Raw genomic sequence first — 25,001 nt, forward strand, 5'->3', positions numbered from 1 at the left:
TTTCCAGTGTCTTTATCATTACACAGATAACTTTGCAGTCTGTATGTAATGTCACAAATTTTCTTATTTGATTACTGATCATGAAATTGTGTGGAATCTTAAATATTTCTTATATTATGAATGTATATTTTTCAAAATCACACAGAGGGGTAATCATTTCACACAAGCAACAGTGAGAGAATAGCAGGCTATTTTATTTATATAAAGTTTTCGCACCTGCATTCCAATTTAAATCTTGATGTAATCCTTCCTCATGATCACGCAGTGTGTTTTCATGAGCTGAATGGGAGGATAAATACTATTAAAGTGTGATAAGTCTCACGCTGTGTGTGCAAGCCATTCACACATCACAAGCCGATCAACTATTTAGCCCTTTTCGGTGAATCGCACCTGCAAAATCCTAAAACTTTTTTTCCAGGATTAATTTATATTTTTAATAGACTTGAAAAGATTTTTGAACCCCACGTTGTGGGGTTATGTTTTCTCTTTTATCATTTAATGTAATTCTGAGTGTGACCATGGTTTAAGGGGGCTGTACCTGCATGCTGGGTTGGAAATCTCAAGAATTAACAGTGGTGTTTTCCTTATTACATCACGTGTTATTCTGAAAGCAAAAAAAAAGCAAATGAAACACGGAATATAGGCTGTTATCCGCACAGCCTGACTGAAGCAAAGCAGCATGTTTACTCTCGCGATTAACCGAAAGTGAAGCTCTGCTGGCTCATGATGTGCGAATGGCTTGCACGCGCTGCACAAGTCTGTTGGGTATACTGCAGACTCACCACATTTTACATTTTTGTTTAGTCTCTCATTCAGCTCATGAAAACACACTGCGTGATCATGAGGAAGGATTACATCAAGATGTAGATTGGAATGCAGGTTCGAATTGATATAAATAAAATAGTCTACTCCTCTCTCGTCATTGCTGGCTTGCCAGTGATTACCCCTCTGCGTGCCAATGCTGGCATGTGTGCCATAGGTTGCCGACCCCTGTATTAGAGCATAAAAAACAAACACACACATGATATATCAGTTGCGGGAGTTGTGAGGAAAAGGGTCAGGTGAAGCTTAGGATAAATTGAGATTACAGACTTTCTGCCTCCCAGACCATTCACCCTTAGTGTTGTACAACAGAAACTACAGTTTTATCCATTGTAACTATCCATTGTTAATAAGTGATAATAGGTGATCCCCTGTGTTGGACACCTTAGCAACACTAAAAGTTGTATAAATGTCTTTGCATTATATATCAAAATATCAAACCAAATTTATTTTAGAGAAAGATAAAGAAATATTTAAAAATGTATATTTAAAGAAAAATAGCACAAGCAAACTTTTCAAACAAGACATCTAAAAAACCAGAGTTAGCTGGCTTCAAATTATAAAACAATAGATAGGCCTATATTGTTCAAAATGCTGACAAAAGTATTGTTACATTTTACATGTCTTCTGTTAATGTGATGAAGTTCCTTTGTGGTTATTCTGCTCAAACTCCTGTGCGAATATAATATCACTTTGTGGCCAGTTATTGATAAATGGGTCAAAATATTGAAGCTCTAGTATCATTTGTTAGCAGATAACATTTGATTTGATATTTTGTTATTTAATGCCATGACATTCAGGCACTTTTGTAAGTGTGACTTACATTTAATATATAGTTCACCCAAAAATGAAAAATCTCTCATCATTTAATTACCCTCATGCCATCCCAGACGTGTATGACTTTCTTTCTTCAGCAGAACACAAACAAAGATTTTTAGAAGAATATCTCAGCTCTGTAAGTCCATACAAAGCAAATGGGTACCAACATTTTGAAGCTCCAAAATGCACATAAAGGAAGCATAAAAGTAATCCATATGACTCCAGTGGTTAAATCTGTATGCTTATAAGTGATAGATCAATAATTAAGTTCTTCTTTTCTATCAATCTCCCCTTTCACTTTCACACTCCTCTACTGGGCAGGGAGGAGAATATATGGTAAAAACAGACTTAAAAATTGATCTGTTTCACACCCACATTTATCATATTGCATTTGTGCATTTTGGAGCTTCAAAATGTTAGTACCCATTCACTTTCTTAGTCCTCCAACTACAGAGCTGAGATATTCTCCTAAACATCTTTGTTTGTGTTCAGCAGAAGAAAGAAAGTCATACACATCTGGGATGAAATGAAGGTGAGGAAATTTAAGTGTCTAAATACTTTTTAGGGCCACTGTAGACCCCAGTTTTTTTATTTTATTTTTTTATTCTCCAATTTTAAAACTAACCAGTCCAAACTCATGTGATCTCTGGTATGAGATTCAGAAACCTCAGTTTCCCCCTCTGGCCCTTTAAAGTGTTTGTGTTTGCTAGGTCCACTTCCCGACAGTCCCAGTGCCCCATGTAAGCCAGCTAGTCCCAAAGAGCCAGAGGATATTTGGGTCCTCAGGACCTCTCTTGATGGTAAGAGTTGCCCGTTTCCCCAGGCCCCTGTTTGTCCTCAGCATTTCCTCAGCCATTTTTCTCATCCCCACGACTGTCTGTTGTTCCAAAATCCTGCACACCAAGTCTGAAATTGAGGTTTTCACCGAGCTGTTTCACACAGTCCCTGTTTCCTTAGGCTATATTTGTCCATTGTTTGTTTGCCAGCCTACCATCAGCTTGCCATTGTGTGTTAATTAATTCACACTAGTCCTCCTCAGTGTTCCTTTGTGCTCCTACTAGCTCCTCATATTTGTTACCATTTAGAATCTATCCCTCTTGATTTATTACAAGGGGTGGGAATCAGCAGGCACCTGGCAGTACAGTATTATATTGATATCTTGGTTATGACACAATAATGTAGTGTACTTAGTGTATTGCAACTCAAAACTGTGATACATTGCGAGTTTTTACTCACTTGTTTTTCATTCATCTTCATTGGACTTCTGTGCTTCGTGCAACTAGTGGTAAACGTCATTCTTTACTTCATTATAGAGCAATAGAAGGGAAATAGACCAGTGCCAGTAAATAAAAAAACATGTGAGGGAATAGCACATCTTGTTTCCATTGTCTTTATCATTACACAGATAACCTTGCAGTCTGTATGGAGGATCTGTTCAGAGATCCATAGAAGTGATACAATTTATAGACTTACATTCTTAGTTCATTCTGAGTTTTCATTTTGATTGAATATAAACAATTGAGTGTTCATTGACCTTATGCTGCAGTACATTTTATTTTCTCACACACTTGATCTGAGTTGTGCTCTGGTCTTTTTCTGAAAATAGTAATTTGAAAATGTAAGTACAAATACTGATCATTGCCATTAGAATATCAATATACTGTAGTATTATTAGGTGAAATATCGCAATGATCTCTTTCTCTCTGTCTTTGTTTGTCTTTGTCTCACTAGGAGACAGGAACAGTGTGGGCAGTGCAGGCAGCATGGGCAGCAGTCGCAGTGCTGGCAGTGGACAGAGCACTGAGGGAAACTTTCTCCACAACGGACCCCATCAGTCACCTGCTTCTGTTAGTCCTGCTCACATCGCCTTTACAGTCTCATTGCCATTAATTACACAACATAATAAACACTGCAGTTTAAATGCAGCTTTGCATTTATTACTGTGATTGTAAGGCAGTAACAAAAGGAATAATCTTCCATGTTAATCAGAGTTTTTGTCCTAACCAGCCACATCTTTTGGTTGTCTGACTGTGCCACTTTTGAAACTTCTGCAAATACCTCTGCTACCATACAATAACTTATGTTTATCTCAAAGGTGATTTACCCCCTGTCTGTAATATTGTCATTACACCACAACAGACTTTCTTACTCTGAAGAAGAGTTATTCTTCTTTCTTTTCTTCTAAGATCACACAGATTATTATGATTTAGAGCCTCTCTGTGAAATCTTTCACACTCTGTGAGCTCATTCTGCCAGACAGCTGTTGAGTTGAATATGAGACTGTTTTTTTTTCTTCTTTTTTTTCTCTGTGCAGCTGCCTCCCTCTGCTGGAGAATTGGTGGAACAGTGCTGTCAAATCCCTGAATCAACCAAACAGATAGACCCTCATTCAGGTTAGCACGATCTTCACCTCTGCTGTTACTACCGAACTGCTTAATCAAAACGAATCAAAAGATAAAAAACAAGGTTAAAAAAGGCTTCTGAAAAGGTTTTTGGCATAGTGATAGAGTGTTTTAAGAATTTGAGAATACTAATGTAAAGGCCCCTAAAAGATGTGGCCACTTAAGCCACTCTTAAAAATGCATAAACTTCTCATTCCATTACAGCATATAATAAAGTATTAAACCAAGTGACTTTATTCGAAAGAAAGATAGCACAAGCACACTTTTAAAGCAAAATATTTCACGAAAAGAAATATTTTATAAATGAATCAATATATTATTCAAAATTAGACAAAAAGTATTTGGACACTTTAGGACACCATGTGCTTTGTTGTAAATAAACTGTGGTTTCTCTGCTTGGACACCTTTGTGAACTTCAGGGTGCTTTCACACTTGGTTCGATTGTTTGGACCAAACCCGAGTTTGTTTCCTCCCCCCTCCCCCGGCCCCTGCTGGTCTCTGTTCACATTATATTATTTGGGTCTGAACTGCGGTCCGATTGCATCATCAACGTGAGTACAAGCCGCAGCAGTTTACCACTGCAAGGTAACAACTCAAGAAGACATCAGCTTCACTGTGTTAAGTGAAGTATTAAAGTTTATCCCTTTGGATTTACCACCAAAACTTTCCATGCACAGAACGACACATATGTTTGTCTGCCATGGATGCATTGAATGTGCAATGATGTAAAGAATGTTAATGTCTGCCACGAGCCCTTGGATGCAAGATGTGAAGAATGTGAGCTGCTCTCTGAAGGGGATTTATCTGGACACAAGCAGGTATGAGAAATGCAATATGCCATTATAATTGCGATTGGGAGCCTGAAAAGTCACAAATTATACGCCATGAATTGCGGTTCACTTCCGCAATTTTTTTCTATTGCATTCATATCAGCAGCGAACTATACTGGAATTCACATCGTACCCCAGACCAACTTTTCAAGCGGACTCTGGTGGGGTTCGCGGATGCGGATGTGCACTTGAGTTTGGAAAACAGTGTTCACATAATACAAACGAACGAACGCTGACGTCATTCGAACCTGGGTGCACACTAAAATTGGTAGTGTGAAAGCACCCTATAAATCACCTTGGGATCTGTTGTTTTATAGAAGTTGCAAAAATGGCAAAAGAAAAGTGAAGTTTGCTCAGAGCATCGTTTGTTTGTAGATGCAGGTAGGCTATATTATAAAATGTACTGTAAATTGAGTGTCCTGAATTGGTCCGCTATTTTGGGCCACAGTGTATAAAGCGTTTGCTCATTTAGATAATAATATTAATATAAGTTTGAACACACTTATTGAAAATTTGATGCGCAAAATGTAAAAGTACATTTACACTATTCTCTTGCTTACCCTTATAATTTGTGAGGTTCTTAAGTATGCCAAATGTTGTATCTTGCCCACAAAAATACATATTCTGAGAATGGTGTAATGCAAAGATGTCAATTCCAGCCCTCTATATTTATTCCTTTTTTTTTAACATCTGAAAGTTTTTAAGCCATTTATGCCTATTACATTTTATCTAAAAAATATTAGTTTTAAAATTAAGAAACAGTTCCTCTCCAACACCGCAATTAAGACATGAGTGAAGAGGCTTTGAATATATGCTCATTTTTACTTAAGAACCAATACAGCTAAGTGTAGCTTTATTCTTTGTTACAAGTTTAATGGCTGTCTTTATACAGTATAGAGTCTTATTAGAACTTTGGAATTTGTTGTTCGTGCCAATAACATTTTGTCATCAGACATGGATCAGACATTATACCTTTCCTCTCTGTCTCTTATACACTATATTGCCAAAAGTATTCGCTCATCTGCCTTTAGACACATATGAACTTAAGTGACATCCCATTCTTAATCCATAGGGTTTAATATGACGTCGGCCCACCCTTTGCAGCTATAACAGCTTCAACTGTTCTGGGAAGATTTTCCACAAGGTTTAGGAGTGTGTTTATGGGAATTTTTGACCATTCTTCCAGAAGCGCATTTGTGAGGTCAGACACTGATGTTGGACGAGAAGGCCTGGCCGATCAAGTTCTTCCACACCAAACTTGCTCATCCATGTCTTTATGGACCTTGCTTTGTGCACTGGTGCGCAGTCATGTTGGAACAGGAAGGGGCCATCCCCAAACTGTTCCCACAAAGTTGGGAGCATGGAATTGTCCAAAATCTCTTGGTATGCTGAAGCATTCAGAGTTCCTTTCACTGGAACTAAGGGACCAAGCCCAGCTTCTGAAAAACAACCCCACACCATAATCCCCCCTCCACCAAACTTCACAGTTGGCACAATGCAGTCAGACAAGTACCGTTCTCCTGGCAACCACCAAACCCAGACTCGTCCATCAGATTGCCAGATGGAGAAGCGTGATTCGTCACTCCAGAGAACGCATCTCCGCTGCTCTAGAGTCCAGTGGCGGTGTGCTTTACACCACTGTATCCGACGCTTTGCATTGCACTTGGTGATGTATGGCTTGGATGCAGCTGCTCGGCCATGGAAACCCATTCCATGAAGCTCTCTACGCACTGTTCTTGAGCTAATCTGAAGGCCATATGAACTTTGGAGGTCTGTAGCGATTGACTCTGCAGAAAGTTGACGACCTCTGCGCACTATGCGCCTCAGCATCCGCTGACCCCGCTCTATGCGCCTCAGCATCCGCTGACCCCGCTCTGTCATTTTACGTGGCCTACCACTTCGTGGCTGAGTTGCTGTCATTCCCAATCGCTTCCACTTTGTTATAATACCACTGACAGTTGACTGTGGAATATTTAGTAGCGAGGAAATTTCACGACTGGACTTGTTGCACAGGTGGCATCCTATCACAGTACCACGCTGGAATTCACTGAGCTCCTGAGAGCGGCCCATTCTTTCACAAATGTTTGTAGAAGCAGTCTGCATGCCTAGGTGCTTCATTTTATACACCTGTGGCCATGGAAGTGATTGGAACACCTGAATTCAATTATTTGGATGGGTGAGCGAATACTTTTGGCAATATAGTGTATATGGAAACTTGCAGAATCACTCATCAAATCTGCCTTAAGACTGAAGTCCTCTTCTCTAAATGTCAGGGATTGTGCTTTTCTGGTATGACTTGTTGATGATGATGAAAAACAGTGCCTGGGGAAACAAGAGAACATTCTTTTTCAGTCTGCTGAAACATGTAGTCAATTAAACATGTAGGTACAATAACATGTATGAAAGACTGCACTGAGACCCTGCGCTGTTTACTGCTATTAGATTCAACTCTCCACAGCCAAAAGCAATAGCTTTGACCAACAGAAAATGTGTGCGTGTGTGTGTGTGTGCTGTAGGTGCTCTTGGACGTAGGGTGCCTCTGAACATCTCTAGAACTGGAGAGCAACATGTCCATCCACAGCAACTTCTAGTTGGCAGGGTGAGTCCAAGACATCCCTTATATTACTATAGATATTACTATAACTATTGCTGCAGTGTATACTGTGCACAGTATGCAAATGTTCTGTATGTGCAGAATAGAATGTATACCACAATGCATGTGCTCACTTTGACTTTCCATTTCCACTGTGATGGATGAACCAGAAATAATTGCTGCAAAAATTTTTAATATCTCTTTCTCTATTTTTTTTTTTTAAGACTGCCAAATGACATTTTTACACAAAATTGGATTAGAAATGAAAAACTTTTTTTTTTCTAAAGATAATAAAGGGTTATTTCACCAAAAAATTAAAACGATGTAGTAATTTACTCACCCTCATGTTTTTTTATTTATTTATTTTATTTCGAAGAATGTTGACGCTGCTCTTTTTTCCATACAGTTTAAGTAAATGGGGTCTAAGGCTATTACCCTAACATTCTTCTAAACATCTCCTTTTGTGTTCCATGGAGGAAATAAAGTCATACAGGTTTGGAACAATATGAGGGTGATAAAATTATGACAATTTTTTTAATACATTTTTGGGTGAACAATCCCAAAGACGCCACTCACTGAATTAAACATGCAACTTGTGAGGTCATGTGGCAAATGTAGTGAGATCATTAACATTGCAGCATACTACAGTTAAAAGTGTTTATCTTGGAATAATGCCTACTGTTTAACCTACTGTTTTTTTAAATAGTAATTAGGCAGTATACAGTGTATAATGTGCAGCATGCAATAAGTAGTAAGCTAGTATTCCATTCTGAACATAACTAAATGCAACCATCCAAATCCACTTTATTATTATTATTAAAAAAATATATATATATTTTTTTCAGTTTTCAGTTTTCTGTAGTTTTCAGTTTTCTGTAGTATGCCTATTAGCTTTTTCATATAGTAAAGAACCAGAACCAAATGACCTGTGGCCCTATGACTCACCCCTTGTGCTCTTTATTTCTGCAACTGTTCTTGATGTAAATTTCTGTGGCATAACTCTCAATGATCTCTCAAGGATGCTGAGGCTATTTACCACTGGCTCAGTGAGTTTCAGCTTGAGCAGTACACATCTAATTTCCTCACGGCTGGCTATGATGTGCCCACTATCAGCAGAATGACCCCTGAGGTGAGCTATCTCTTTGTATAGCAGTATTCAGATATACAAAAGCTTGCGTTTTCTTCCTGCTGCTCCTATACAACAAATTGCCATTCACTTCTGCATCCTACAGATTCAGAGGTGAAGGACAGGCAACACAGTCATCAATTTTTTTAGATTAATTTTTCTCTTTTTGTGGTTTCAGGATCTCACTGCTATTGGTGTGACAAAGCCTGGCCATCGCAAGAAGATCTCCATGGAGATCAGCAACTTGAATATCCCTGAGTGGTTGCCAGATTACATTCCAGTAATTAATTGCTATTTTATCTTTTCAGATGAAAGTTTCAATATGCATTATACATGTGCAGTATACATGCTTACATGTACATGTTCAATGACAGCCATGACGCTTAAGGAGGGCTTTAGCTGTAAAATAAAAGATGATTTCTTAGAGAGACACGGAAGAATGATCAAATCATGTAATAAGTACACAGCACTTGTCTGTTTTTTTCAGTCTGATATTGGCAAATGGCTCAGTGCTATTGGGCTGCCACAGTACCAGAAAAAGCTAGCAGAGAATGGGTATGACTCCATCAGTATAGTGCAGGACATCACTTGGGAGGATCTGCAGGAAATTGGCATCACTATGCTGGGTAAGTGGACATATCCTTACTACATAGAAAGAGAATTGATCTAGGTGGATGAATGTATGGATGGAAGGATAGATGGATAGATGAATGGATGGTTAGATAGATTGGAAGGTACTGTAGGTAGATTGATAGATGTATATATCATTCGGTAGGTAGGTAGATAGATAAATACAGTGCTTAGAAAAAGTATTTGCCCCCTTCCTGATTTTTTTTATTTTTTTTTTTACATACTAAATTGTTTTAGATCTTCAAATTAGATATAACATAAAACAAAGGGAACCTGAGTAAACACAAAATATATTATAAAAATATTTCAATATATATATATATATATATATATATATATATATATAAAAACATTTTAAGCCAAAAAGTTACCCAACACCCATATCACCCATGTCAAAAACGAACTGCCTTAAATGTAGTAGCTGGTTGTGCCACCTTTAGCAGCAACAACTGCAACCAAATACTTCTGATAACTGGAGATCAGTCTTACACAACACTGTGGTGGAATTTTGGCCCACTCTTCTTTGCAGAACTGCTTTAGTTCAGCCACATTGGAGGGTTTTCGAGCATGAACTGACCATTTAAGGTCCTGCCATCTCAATCGGGTTCAAGTCAGGACTTTGACTTGGCCACTCCAAAACTTTCATTTTGCTTCTTTTGAGCCATTTAGAGGTGGACTTACTCCTATGCTTTGGATCATTGTCTTGTTGCATAATCCAGTTGCGACTGAACTTCAACTCACGGACTGATGACCGGACGTTCTCCTTTAGGATTTTCTGGTAGAGAGCAGAATTCATGTTTCCCTCAATTATTGCAAGTCGCCCTGACCCTGAAGCAGCAAAGCATCCCCACACCATCACACTACCACCACCATGCTTGACCATAGGTATGATGTTCTTTTTGTGGAATTCTGTTTGATTTACACCAGATGTAATGGGACCCCTGTCTTCCAAACGGTTCCACTTTCGACTCATCAGTCCACAGAACATTCCCCCAAAAGGTTTGAGGATCATCAAGGTGTGTTTTGGCAAAATTCAGACGAGCCTTAATGTTCTTCTTGGTTAACAGTGGTTTTCACCTCACCACTCTTCCGTGAATGGCATTTTTGCCCTTTCTTTCTGATAGTGGAGTCATGAACAGTGACCTTTATTGATGAGAGAGACACCTGCAGTTCCTTGGATGTTGTCCTTGGCTTTTTTGTGAATACCTGGATGAGTTCGTCGCTGTGCACTTGGAGGAATTTTGGAAGGTCGCCCACTTCTGGGAAGGTTCAATACTGTGCCAAGTTTGCTCCATTTGGAGATAATGGCTCTCACTGTGGTTCTTTGGAGTCCCAAAACCTTTGAAATAGCCTTGTAACCCTTCCCAGACTGATATATTTCAATCACCTTTTTCCTCATCATTTCTGGAATTTCTTTCGACCTTGGCATAGTGTGCTACTGGGTGAGAACTTTTAGCCAACTTCATGATGCTGAAAAATTTCTATTTAGGTGTTGATCTGATTAAACAGGGCTTGCAGTAATCAGGCCTGGGTGTGTCTAGTCCAGCTGAACCTCATTATGAATGCAGTTTCATAGATTTGGGGATTTAGTAACTAAGGGGGCAAATAATTATTCACACAGGCCCAGTTGTTATTGGATAACTTTTTTGCTTCAAAAAATAACATTATCATTTAAAAGCTGTATTTTGTGTTTACTCAGATTGCCTTTGTTTTATGTTAGATTTTGTTTGAATTTTTGAAACAATTTTGTATTAGAGATACACAAAAACAGAAGAAATCAGGAATACTTTTTCACAGCACTGTATGTGGTTAGGTAAGTAGGTTGGTAGGTGGATGGATGGATGGATGGATGGATGAAAAATTATATGTTTAGATAAATGGGTAGGTGAATGGATGGATGGATGGATGAATATATGGTTGGATAGATATTTAGGTACAGGTTCATCCATCCATCCACCCAAAGGAAGGGATGGAAGATCATTTTCTAAGTATTTTTTGGATTGATATATTTACCTCCAGGCCATCAGAAGAAGTTGATGCTTGCTGTGAAGAAGCTCAGTGATGTGCAGAAGGCTCGTAAGAGCCAAGCAGAGGGCCAGGCACTGCTACAGCGTAGGAGAGCTCCTCCTGCCCTGGAGCTGGTGGCAATTGAGCACCACGAGAGCTCCGACTGCCCCTCCTCTCCTCTATCACCAAAGATGCTCACTTTCCAGGATAGCGAGCTAAGCACAGAGCTCCAAAATGCCATGGCTCGGAGCGGGTACACTGGAGGCCAAGAGGGTCTTGGCAGCATGAGCGGAGCAGCCATGCATCTTAGTCAAGAGAGCATTGGCACACAATCAGGGGGATCTGGGCGGTCACAGGAACGCCCGATGGCATCAGTCACCCCCCACAGTCGCTTACAGGAGAGCCTGGGCATTCTGGACAGTAGCCCCAGCAAGGAGCATCATGCAGTTGTAGAGTCTCAGGAAAGAAGCCAAATATCACCTATCCAAATGGTATCACAGCACCATCACTCTTTATCTGGTAGTCCAATGTCGGCACGGACACCACCCATAATGACCAGTAAGATAGCACACTTTGCATACTCAACTGTTCAGACCAAGCCCAGACCAGCAGCCTCTCCCACCCAGCCCCAATACTGCTCACCACATGGATCACCTGTTCAGAGAGGTTTCAGCTACTTGCAACATCAAAACAGTAACTCCAGATTGGGAAGTCCAGCTCCAATCAGGGCACAGCAGGAAAATGGAAAGGCATCCCAGTCCAAAAAGCGCACTCAAAGTCTTTCACGCTACGCTCTGTCGGATGGAGAGAATGAAGAAGACGACAAATCGCCACCTACAACTTCAGCCAACCTGGTTACATATGCCACGCTAACTCGCAAGCCTGGTCGCAGTCAGCCATCTTACGGTCCCTGTGAGCGCCAGCTGGGCCGCAGTCATTCCTTTGCCATACGTGCCAAGAGTAAGGGTCCTCCTCCACCCCCTCCAAAGCGGCTAAGCTCTGCCCCAAGTGGAGTGAATTCAAGTGGGGTTGAAACAGAGAGTGCAGGAAGTGTAAGAAGCATTGCAGCTAAACTGGAGAGCAATGCAGGAAGCCCAAGTAAGACATGCAACAGCCCTTGTTTTAGAGCCATCTCACCAGCCACCCCACCAAAAAACATGGAAAACCGTAGGAGAACCACCAGTGAATCTTCAATGTATGCAGCAGAGCACAGCGGAGAAAAACCTGTGGAGGAAAACAAGAGTCCTCTGAGGAATCAGCAGTATGCATGTTCACCCGCACGAGGGAGCTCACAAGAGAGCATACCTTTCGCTGAAGAGGGCAAAGTTACTATCAAACAAAGGACCAAAATAGCAAGCACTAAGACGGAGTCTGAGGCCAATGTTGAAATTCGGAAGCCGGTGAAATCAATCAAATTAGCCATAGAGGAGCCAGAGTTTAACTTAAAAGAATCAGACACTGTCAAGAGGAGACATAAACCAAAAGAACTGCAGACCAAAGATCAGGACACAAGCACGCACATAGGAAATGAAAGGGCCACAGAGACTGAGATGGTCTCGCAACAAATGCAGAATGGAGGATTGACAAAAAATCCTTATAAACCTACAACCTCTCTGAAACCAGGCTCTCAACCTAAACCTCCCACCCCTTCAAAGTCCACATGCCATTCTACTGCAGCAACCACAGGTACTGCAATGTTTTAACCTTGTTAAAACAATTCTCAAAAGTAAGAAAAGTAGGCAATAACTTTTTTTAATTAATTTTTTATGTTAAATATCTGCATGCAAATCTTCACATTGATATTTGTATTTTAAACTTAAACAGATAAGTTCTATTTATTAATTTGGTTATTATACTGCTTCGTGTTTTAACGTGACATATATTGCAAGAACTTTTGCATACCAAGCATTGCGTCGCGGGTTCTCCTTTATTTCTTTTCATTCTTCTTTCGCAAAGTTATGTGATGATGTTGTGATCACAACATCATCTCATAACCTTGCGAGAGCAGATTTGAAATTGAATTGTCACCCAATTATTGAATAATATTCCATTAATTATTCCAGTGGACAACACTTTGCATCTCTCGTTTCTCTCCTCAAATCTTAACTAACATCTCTCTCCCATTCTGTATTTCATACCTTTTCTTTCCACTAATCCAGATTGTTTAACAGTGGGAAGGTTTCAAAAGTAGATAAATGCCTATAAGTAAAGAAACAGACCACATACACGATTGTTCCAGTGGTCAAAATGATTGCAGGCATTTTGCATTAGCCATCAATCTTCTTGAAATTCAAATGTGAAAATGTTGGTTACGGAAACTGTAAACGCTACAGTAAACAAGTTCTCTTCCAAATTGTGTATGTGAAGAGGCACTATCTGTCAATGTATTTTAGGTGATTATGTATGTTTTTGTCTCAATTTAAACAAGTATTCTGGGTTCAATACAAGTTAAGCTCAATCGACAACATTTGTGGCATAATGTTGATTACCATAAAAAATAATTTCAACCTTTTCTTGAAAGGAAAGCAAAAATCTGGGTTACAGTGAAGTACTTAGTGAAGTGAATGGGGCCAATCCATAAACGTCAAAATATTGACTATTTCAAAAGTATTGCCACAAGACATAAACAATATCAGGGTTTCCACGCATCCTGGAAAACCTGGAATTTTGCAATGCAGTTTTCCAGTCATGGAAAAGTCACAGAAAATTATAAAAATACCTAAATGTCCTGGAAAATAGTTGTTTGTCCTGGTGTCATTATTAAACTGCAAAAGGCTACGATTTAATGAAATAAATATAATTTATAATCTGCATGTGCTGCGTCCTTCAAAATGAATGTGTGAAGCTGGGCACTCAAACCCTGAAAACACTGGATCATGATTATCTGCTTGCTCTGTGCCTATGTAGTAGATGACAGAGAGCTCTGAAGGACAAATGGACTATATGTTTATTTAATTAAATTCGCTTTTTAATAATCATTACACTGGACCATGTAGCGAACTGCTTATCTGGAGGTAAAAAACTAACATCAAAAACACACAGAAATTTTAAAATAAAAGCATTTTTTTAATGGATGCATGAAATGGAGAAAAAAAGAGCAAAAATTATAGTACTACTGTATGGTAATGTAATGTTTACAGTAATTTAAAATAATAATAAATAATAATGTATTAAAGCAATATCTGTTCTGTTGTGCAGCACTTCATTTGACAATAATATCTCCAGTGTTGTTTCGGATTGTGCTGTGCGGATTTTGTATAAAAGCACTTAAAAATATTGCAATGTTATGTTGAAAAATTAAATTTAAGTAATTCTATTTTCATTTGATTGAAGTTTTAAATAATTCATTTGATTAGACACCATTTTGATAATAAAATGTAATTAAACTGTCAGATATGGAATAAAGAAAAAATAACCATCCGATAACCACAATATACTATACATCATGACCTCTTGTCTGTTTTTTCTTGAATATTAAACCCATTGGGCATATAAAATGTCCTTGAAAATTGTGCATTGAAAAGAGTGGGAACCCTGAATATATATGTTAACATGATTTTGATATGATAAATTGCTTACTTACCTCTTCTGTGTAAAGTTATAGCCAATTTTACAACTTCGTTGCCATGACGACATAACGGCGTAAACCCTAAAATGACCGGAAAAACGATTATTTACATTTTTTTACAGCTCAAATAATACATACGTTTTAACAGAAGAATTAATATATGTGCTTTTACAAAATTAAAAGCTTCACATATTTGCCTTTAAACCCTCAAGAAATTGCCCCAATTCACTTCCATTGTAAGTGCCTCACTGTAACCTCACTGATTTTTTAAAGAAAAGGAGGGATGAGTAGAATTTTTTTTTTTTGTGGAACTCAACAATATGGCACAAATGCTGTCTATTGAGCTCAACTTGTATTGAACCCGGAATATTCCTTTAACTGTATTTTTTTTAAATTATTATTATTTCCTGCTATATATATATATATATATAATATTCTGGCTTGGCCCACATGCCCCTCAGAGTTTTTCCATTTGACCCACATGTTGATGAAGTTGAATAATCCCACTGTAGAACGCAAAAGATGCTTGGTAGAAGGTTAGCCACAGTCATTATTCACTTTCACTGTATGGAAAAAGATGCAACAAAAGTGTATGATGACTGAGGCTTACTTCTACCTCACATCTCCTTTTGTGTTCCACAGGAAAAAAGGAATATGTGTTTGGAACGATATTAGTGTGAGTAAATGATGACAGAATTTTCATTTTTGGGTGAACTATCCCTTGAATCAGCATCTGGTATTACTCGTTTGCATGTTTGAAGTCAATGTTAAATGGCGTAACTCATTTTACTTCTGTAAGGAGAAAAAATATAGGGCAGTACTTGATTTTATCCACCTGAAATTGATTGAATTGTAAAACGTGCACCTCATTTGCATTTTGATAAAAGATTATGAATACAAATTTTTTTTAATTGGACCAGGAGACAAGACCAGGAATGTGTGTTAAAAAAGTAAAAGGGGTTCAATTTGATTTCATGTTAACTTTAATACAACAGTGTTTATTTTTAATAAATAATTTCCTTAGTTAACATTCACTGCAATATATTCGTAAATGATCATACAGCAAACACACTCTTATAACATTTGTATTACTTTCAAGTAAGTGACAATTAAATACTTTGTTGAATTTGTTTCATATAATGCTTCTATTAAATCATAAAAAAATCTAACCTTGGTATGCTCACAAAAGTTTGGAAATGGTTTTATTATTATCTTGTGCATTTTAGGAAAAAATAAGTAGTAAACTGATGTTTTATGCTTTTACTAATCAATGTGATATGTTACATCTCCACCTTGTTGGCTGTCATCAATATTTATTTTTTCAGGAGTGACAGTCAATGCCATTCAGAGTGTGGCCTTTGCTGTTTCACCACCATGCAGTCCTCTGGCTCGATGTCCCCCAAACAAAGTGCCTCAAGGTCAGTTTGTGCTGTCAGGAAAGCCACAAGATGTGACAGAAGGCCAGGACGTGCTGGTACATAAACGACTAGAGCAAACGAGCACATCTTTAGAGGCAGCACTTAAAGTAGTGGAGAGGAAGTTGGCTCAGGAGGATCCAAGAAACAGGTAATACACTTGCATTATATATTTTGAATCTACTTGACCGCAATGGCTGTTTGGTTGAAATGATGGTTTTTCTGATTGAAGACATTTTTTAACCCATTTAAGTGCAAATAATAACATAAATATCAATATATATTTGAATATTTTCAGAATGCTGAAAAATATCTAAATATTTTTAGCTATATCCTCCAGCCATAGTTAAAGGAGCATTAAACAGATTTAAATAATTATCAGGGGGTTTTACGTGCAATAGAGGAAAAACATTCTGTATTTAGATGAGACAGACCTGCAGATGGTACTATAATGACTGAATGACCGCTTATCACAAGTCCATTGGGAAATCTTGCAATAAACTGATCTCCCGACCACTAGTGTCTTCCTTTTGACTCTGAAAGTTTTTGGCTGAGATGAAGACAAATTGTTGATGTCCTTATCTCAGGGACAGAGACAGATGGTGTCTCAACAATGTGCACTTTCCCTTGATTGCCCTCCTATTTTGTAACAACAAATCCACTGTCATTCTGTCTGCCAATGGACCTAACTTTGAATTTTGAACAGATTTAGCTCATTACATACTAGCATATGGTAATCTAAGAGAAAAACCCCTGTCAGTTTTTTACATACATGGACACTGTGTATCTAAATGCAACACATGTGGCTTATTGAGACAGATATACACTCACCACACATCCTTATTAAACTCCTCAACCTTGTTCTTACTCTTTTTTTTTCTCTCAGTGGCATTAACACAGTGAAGTCAGCTGGGAACATTCTTGACGATATAGGGAACATGTTTGATGATCTTGCTGACCAGCTGGAAGCCATGTTGGATTGACCTGATTCCTACAACCTTTGCATGGGGCCTTCATATGGACACTTCTAGAAGGTTTAGAGATGCAGTGTTCGGTTTGGAAATAATCTGACTTCTAACACTTTGTTTACAATGCACTGTGATTCAGCGGGCCTGCTTACAAGTACTGGCTTTAACAATTGAATTAAATTATCTACATTTAAAGGGATAGTTCGCCTAAAAATGAAATTCTGTCGTTATTTACTTAAGAAGACTTGAAGAGTCTCAAAGATTAGGCACACAACATGAGACATGATGCTCTCACATATCTCATATCAAACTTTTGTTTTCTGCATTTTACACTCAACGGGACAATGTGTGTCTCTATCATAAGCACTTGCATGTAAAGCTCTTCAAGCAGAGACACTTTAATTTCCTGTGGTGCTCCGATCAAGACACAGTTGACCTCTAGCAATGGGTATACAGTGTAAAATCTAAGTGAGATACAATCTGAAATCTGTTTGAAATTCTCTGACATGCAGTATCACTTTTAGATTTCTTGTATTTAGACTGAACGATCCACTATTCTCTGTTCAAACATAAGTAATAATACAGTTAATCTTTAAGAGAAAACAACCTATCCATATAATGGAATGGAGTTAAAAAGATAATCAACCAAAACAACTGTTGTCAGTGCTGAGTTCATCATTTGTTGACACAAACCTCATGGACCAAGTATGTTTGACTGTAATATTATTGTAACCTAATCAGTTGACAAAGGTACAAGGGCAGTACTGAAGGGTCCATTTCTTGCCAACAGATTCAGTGATCATCTGCTGAACTTGATGTTTTGTACAGTATACCCTAATTTGCACTGTACATTGTATAATGTTCGAACCTTTGCATAATAATTTAACTAGATTTTAAAGGGATAGATCATCATTCACTCATCCTTATGTTTTTTTCAAAACACTTATGACTTTTTCTTTTGTGGAACACAAAAGGGGATGTTAGGCTAAATGTTAGCATACTGTATAACATACTGTATAACATCTCCTTTTTGTGTTCCTTTGAAAAATAGAAAGTTGTACAGATCTGAAACAACATGATGGTGTATAAATGATTTTTGGGTGAAAAAAAAACTTTTCTTAACATTTGAATATAGCAGTAATCTATTTTGACAACCATTGTGTTTTATGGAAATGCTAATACATTGGATGAATCGCATCTATTATATATATATATATTTTATAAGAATGATAATTTATTCGATTTGTCTGGTTAGAAAGGGACAGTCCCTCTGGGTGAACGCTGTAACTGGATGAAATTTGCAGGCAAAATAGATTTGTATGAACCACAGGAACAACAGAAATGCTTTTGGAAAGAAATAATTTTTTTAGACACAGTTGACCAAAAAAATAACTGAGGCTTGTGTAACTGACTTTAATATTAATAGATTAGGGCACATGTGGTTAAAACACACAAAAAACATTGCCAAATTATAGTAAATTACTATGATGTGGTAGGATATTCAGGACAAGTGTAGTAAATGTTTAAATTGAGCATTAATTGCTTGAATGGCAACTCCTGTGACTCTTGTGCACTTTTTCCACATTTATGTAGTGTATGCACTATATGTATCTTTTATTGTATGCATTTATATTTTCGTTTACCAGTTCTTGTCTATTCTGCATGTACTGTACACTGGTTAGATAACCAGTACCTGACTGAAAGAGACCTTTCTCTAACTGTTTGATGTAACCTACATTGTTCAAAAGAAACTTACATGTTATAACTTGTGGCTGCAAGAAGACCAGAGCATCCTGTTCTTGCATGATTTTTTAAGTAACAATCTGAAATTATAGGTTTTGTATTATATAGCATATTAATATTTTGATGGACTTCAGAAAAAAAAAAAAAAAAAACAGCACTGTTGGTGCTACAGTATCATTTAAATGCACACTGTGTACTTTATGTCCCAAAGTTCATTCCGTATTGCAATGCGTTGTGTGGCATTGCAATGTCATTGATAATTGCTTTGCTGTGTGGTGCTAGGAAGACCCATGAGTACCATCAGTATAAATAGGCTTCTTATTTAACAAAGTATTTGAAAACATTAAATAAAACAAGATCTTCGAGAGCTCAATCTTCAGATCAGATGTCTCATGTCATCATGTCTCTAGTATTTGGTTTTATTATAGGGTACCTACACTGTCCACCGAACTCATAGAATAGATATTGTAATTTAGTAAACACACACCTTCTATTACTTTTCACACTAAACATATGCAATCATATTATACATGGATTTTTGGATTTATTGTAAAGACAACCACCAAGAACAATGGGAAAATAATATGAATCAATGCAGAAACACCAAAGAGGGAAAGAAGAATGTGTTCAGCTATAGATCCAGCTATGCTGACATTTGAAATAATCACAGAGCTCTTCTGGTGAGAACCATAGGCTGATCTCAGTGTTGGCACTATCGACAGAATCACTGCCATGGATGATGTTCCTGAAGAAAAAGCAATCTAACATTAGCTAAATACTTGTGACAAAGGTGACAGACAAATGGACATAGATCAGCGACACTATAGATTCCAAAAGAAAAATATAGTGCAAAAGAGCTGCATCGCCAAACATTAATTGCACTGTACAATTGAAAAGTACACTGCTGAAATTTAACAACTTTTGCATAGACATCTATTTTTTCTAATAAAAGAAAACGTGATTTGTATGCTGATTTAATTCTAAAAATACATTTAATGTTCAAACAATTAACTTTTTTTTATATTTCAGGTTTCGCTTTACATTTACACCAGAAATTTCTTCATTAATCAAGCTTTCTTATAGACTCTGACACAAGGGTGTCAAAGTTATTTTAGAACATGGCATAAGATCTTACCGACCAACTTGAACGCAAAAGTCGCCTCGGATAGTCCCAGGCTTTGAGTCAGTGGGATTAGTCTCGCCAAGCATCACTCGGCCGGTTTTTATAACATTAAAACCCTCCCACACCTAAAAATATATCACAAAAAAGAGAATTATCACAATAACCTTCATGTAATCTGTGAATACAACTAATTAGCAATGAAGGTGAAACATTACTGAATTCAAAGCATCCTAGAGTCAGACTCTGGGGGCAGTAAAGTATTATAACAGGTTTACCATAGCAACCACAGGGCCAGAGGACATGTAACTGACAAGCCCAGGAAAGAAAGGCCGATCCATCAAGTCACTGTAGTGCTGCCTTAGAAGATCTTCACTGGCCTGCATTAAAGACAAACAAAGATACAAAACATAAGCAAAAGAAGACTGCTGGATATAAACTTTGGAAAAACAAATAAATTGCCCTTTAATCTCACACCCTTTTGAGTGTAATGTCTATACAGTTACAAAACATTATTATTTTTTATTTTTTTTATGTGATTACAGTAAATCTTGATTTTGAGATGTTTATAATAACTAGATGGTCACATGGGAATATATACTGTATAGCGTGGCACAACCTGACAGACCACAAAGGACAACAATTAAAATTAGTAATTGGTTTAACCCCTAGAAGACCCATGTGTAAGTGTTTAAGTCCCCTCAGGCCAAGAATAGAGCTTTCCACAATCATAGATGAGGCATAAATCAAATATTATTTAACAGATTAATGTTTATAAACTCTTAAAGGAATATTCCCGGTTCAGTACAAGTTAAGCTCAGTTGACAGCATTTGTGGCATAATATTGACTACCACAAAAAATTATTTTGACTCATTCGTCTTTTTCTTTAAAAAAGCAAACATGTTTGTTACTTTGAGTCACTTACAATGGAAGTGAATGGGGCCAATTTTTGGAGAGTTTAAAGGCAGAAATGTGAAGCTTGTAATTTTATAAAAGCACATACATTAATTCTTCTGTTATTATTTGAGCTGTAAAGTTGTTTAAGTAGTCATTTTTTGGTTAGTTTTTACAGAGTAATGTCATGGCAACGAAGTTGTAAAATTGGATATAACTTTACACAGAAAAGGTTAGTAAGTTATTTTATCACACTAAAATCATGTTAACACGAACATTGTTTACATTTTACGCCAATACTTTTGAAACAGTGAGTATTTTAAAGTTTGGGGAATGGGATTGGCCCCATTCACTTCCATTAAGTGCCTCACTGTAACAGATTTTTTTTTTTTTTAAAGAAATTAATTTTTGTGGTAATCAACATTATGTCAAATATACTGTCGATTTAGCTTATCTTGTATTGAACCCGCGATATTCCTGTATTGTAGTGAAGACTACCATACGCCATAAACTAACAGAAACTGTATGTTGTTGAGCACAGGGCCACGCCTGCGCACATAGAAGCGCACTAGAGTACTAACGAGAAAGAAAAGAAAAAAAATAATTGTCCTACATAAAATCTTTTTAACAGTATGTAAAAATGTTACCTGGATTAACTTCATAGCAACTAATCTGAAACCTTTCTGTTCAAAACGCTTGATGATCTCTCCGACGAGTCCCCTCTGCACGCCATCCGGCTTGATGGCAATAAAGGTGCGCTCCTCGTTTGCAGACATTGGGCTGGAGGAAAGAGCCCAAATGAAGGCCGGTGAAGAATAAACAAGAAAAACATTGCATATATATATATATATATAAACTTACCCCGTAACACATTTGGCACACTGGGCTTGAGGTGTAAAAGGGAGCCTGGGTGCTACAAGCCCTGACCCCATCACTAATTACATTTTAAGTGACAGTGAAAGATCACCTGCATTTGACAGCTAAATGTAGACCGGCTGCTTAAACCATGACTGATGATCTGATCACTGTCCTCGTAGCATCCGTTCCGCGTATTAACAGCAGGTTATCTAATCACGTTTAGAACGTTTTAACGCTCTTAATTTAGCTAAATGTCTCTCACAACATGACTTATTACAACTGTCAAGTTTAAATAGTTATTAAAAAAAAAAAAAAAGTTAAATCTTAAATCACATTTCACATCATAATTTCCATAAAATCGTAGATTTAAACGAACACTTGTCTATTATACACTCGTCGATTAAACGTTATCTGGTCAATTATTGTTCATGTTGGTTTAACAATTCACGCGCTAAATTTCAGTAATGTTTACAAAGATCACACGTCTATTAACTGCTTGGAATTTACTTCGACAATGCCATATTTTAATATGTAAGATTGTTAGATCGACAGTAATAAAATAAGAAAACATGGTAAAATAATAATAATAATAATAATAACACATGAATGTACACTTTCTTACCTTCTTTGACAACTGTCCTCGAGTCTGAAGTTTATTCCTCACATGCGCGCGTATTCACTAATCCATGATCAACCACATTAAGTGTTTTATAGCGGTGGGCGGAGACTGTTTCCAGTACTTTTTGTTTTTGTTTTTTGTGCCTAACTGCAAAGAATTGGCTTCAGCTTTGAGATTTACCTCTGGATGACACTCCTTGAAGGATAAACTGTGACCCAGTGAGTGTCTCTGTTGTACTTAGTCTCTGCAATGCATCTTGATTTCTGAACAGCAGAACTCATTCACTTGACATTAAATGAATGACAAGCCGTTTAAGCGTGTCTTCAATATTAGGTGGTATCAACACTCATACTATGAATGTATACTGCTTGGTATAATTTAATGTTGTGCACATTTTGTCTCTTGTCAGCCTCCTTTTTATTACAGAACACTATATGCTGTTTTAAGTATATGTTTTAAGTATAAATTACTTCTAACATGTAACTGCATATCAACAGTCATTATGCAGTGATAACATCATTAGACAATCAGAACATCTAATTCGTTAAGTGCACCCAAAGCAACTTAACCAATGGGCTCTAACCTAACAGCACAAGGTCAATGGGGATTGATCTTGGCTCCAGATAAGCCAACCATTACATACATTCTGGCCATTATCTTCATCTGTACAACACATTTCCCTGGCCGTACAGTTAAGTGATATGCACCAAAGACAGCATAAAAACCTCTGCTCATATTCTGCAGCATATACCGAGTTCATCCTTAGAGAATTATTGCATAACAGTAATAGTTATTGCATAACAGCCATGTCAGTTACACACATTACACTGTAATTACACTGTAATGTGCAAGCATCCCCTTTTCTACAAACACATCAAATGTTTTAAGCTATTTGAACTTGTTTGTGCAGAAAACAGTCAGTTCAGTGTTTAAAGGGATAGTTCAACCCCAGGGCTGGCCCGTGGGTTTGTGGGGCCCTTGGCGAAATCATGAAAATTCCTTCCCCAGCAGATAATTCTTGAGAAAACGTGAAAATTCCTAATGGTGTCAAGCGCTGTTTCTGCTATCCTTTGCACAACATAGGCCTCAAAGATTCAAACAGCCACAAAGCAATATTTTTCATAACTTATTTCCTGTGTTTCTGTCAGACGTGAGCATTTTTTAGCAAGGTGTGCGATCCGTGTCTAATAATACAGTGATAAGGAGCCGTGCTCCAGTTCCTAGCAATGCTTTGCGTTATGAATAAATTATGCAGATAGTGTGTACTGCTTAACTTCACATTTTGCCGATTTTAGATATCCTGCTGTTATTTTATTTGTTGTAACTTTCAGTTATTTGTCTTTTCTTGATTATTCAGAGCTTATTTTATACTTAATATATTGTTTTTAGTTTTCACCATCATTGAGATTTGTATGTAAATGATCAGGTCCACATGTGATGAGATCTATAAAATGTGTGTATGACAGAAACCATTGAAATGCAGAGAATTCCAAAATGATGGTGATTATTGTGTTTTCATTTTATAACTTTTTCATTTATTTTGCGCGTGTTCGTGCCTTCAGTGTCATAATTAACAGGAAATATAGATTTTTATTTTGTTTACTGAGCACTCCATCAGTGCACCAGTCAGCATTTTTCTCTTACTCACATGAACACCACAGTTCAGTGATGGGATTGATACCATGTGATTGCATCTAAATGGAATGCCTTTGCTTGGTAATGAAACATATCGGAAACTTCAATCCTCTGTATGCTGCATGTCCCTAGAGGCAGTGTTGGGTAACGTTACTTTTAAAAGTAACTTGTTAGAATATTGTGTTACTCCTTAAAGTAACTTAATTAAAAGTTATTTTTTATGGAAAGCAAAGCATTACTTTACTTATGCGTTACTTTTTTCTCACAGACACTTTCTTTTCTGCAATGCTATGCATTCCATACAAATAAGCCATGCATTGCACACAAGAGACATTACAGGTCATGCTAGCTACTGTGCAACACTCATGTCAAAACAACATAATAAACAAACAGATATTTAGAAAGTAGGTCTTCACATCATATTTATAATAATCAATAACATGAATATGCATGATTTGGTTTTCCATCAACATGGCAGCCAATATGAATAATGAAAAATAACCACTGTCTCACCTAAAGCAGCAAAGTCCAACACTTGAACCTGCATCATATATGTCATCATGTGCTGTGCCCTTGTCAGAGTCAACAGAGATGTTTTTCAGAAGTCAGGATAAAATTCAGTGGGGAATGCCAGCCTAACATATTCAAGGAATAAGTGAAAATGAATATTTTTCACTTGTCATCTTAGTACACGCTTGTTTTGAGTTGATCCATGGTGCGTACAGATGCCACAACTTCAAAGGTGCATTTTGATAACTTGAATGGAATAGTTTTTAATGCTACCAAAATGTCATAAAAACAGTTTGTTTCAGGAATCAAACTACTTTCTTAAATTAATTCAAAAAAAAAAAAAAAAAAAGAAATAGAATATTTTTAGAAACCGAGACATTTTCTCTGCGTACACAATCGATGAAGCCACTGATCCAGAGTCTTTATTTAAAAGGTAACTCA

General features: G+C 37.3%; 2 protein-coding genes across 5 annotated transcripts in view; one reads left to right on the forward strand and one right to left on the reverse strand.

Moving 5' to 3' along the window:
* Positions 1–19,302, forward strand: part of LOC127423390 (caskin-2-like) — a 61,609-nt gene extending 42,307 nt beyond the window's left edge. For 3 of the 4 annotated variants that reach the window (XM_051667643.1, XM_051667644.1, XM_051667645.1), the window contains 10 exons: positions 2,352–2,441; positions 3,373–3,488; positions 3,956–4,034; positions 7,390–7,472; positions 8,485–8,595; positions 8,771–8,872; positions 9,080–9,218; positions 11,242–12,915; positions 16,123–16,363; positions 17,099–19,302. In XM_051667643.1, the coding sequence (XP_051523603.1) occupies positions 2,352–2,441; positions 3,373–3,488; positions 3,956–4,034; positions 7,390–7,472; positions 8,485–8,595; positions 8,771–8,872; positions 9,080–9,218; positions 11,242–12,915; positions 16,123–16,363; positions 17,099–17,195 (2,732 nt within the window). In that variant the 3' untranslated portion in view covers positions 17,196–19,302. The remainder of the gene's footprint in view (positions 1–2,351; positions 2,442–3,372; positions 3,489–3,955; positions 4,035–7,389; positions 7,473–8,484; positions 8,596–8,770; positions 8,873–9,079; positions 9,219–11,241; positions 12,916–16,122; positions 16,364–17,098) is intronic. The other variant, XM_051667646.1, reaches the window with a different exon arrangement.
* Positions 19,303–19,399: 97 nt separating this feature from the next.
* On the reverse strand, positions 19,400–22,519 carry LOC127423391 (nucleoside diphosphate kinase A-like). Its single transcript, XM_051667647.1, has 5 exons — positions 22,419–22,519; positions 21,586–21,718; positions 20,322–20,423; positions 20,059–20,171; positions 19,400–19,668 (listed from the first exon to the last, which is right to left on the reverse strand). Exons 2-5 carry the CDS (start codon positions 21,712–21,714, stop codon positions 19,551–19,553), a joined length of 462 nt encoding a protein of 153 aa, XP_051523607.1. The 5' UTR covers positions 21,715–21,718; positions 22,419–22,519; the 3' UTR covers positions 19,400–19,550.
* Between the last annotated feature and the right edge of the window lie 2,482 nt (positions 22,520–25,001).

This window comes from Myxocyprinus asiaticus, chromosome 32 (assembly GCF_019703515.2).
Source record: "Myxocyprinus asiaticus isolate MX2 ecotype Aquarium Trade chromosome 32, UBuf_Myxa_2, whole genome shotgun sequence".
In the NCBI taxonomy this organism is placed as follows: Eukaryota; Metazoa; Chordata; class Actinopteri; order Cypriniformes; family Catostomidae; genus Myxocyprinus; species Myxocyprinus asiaticus.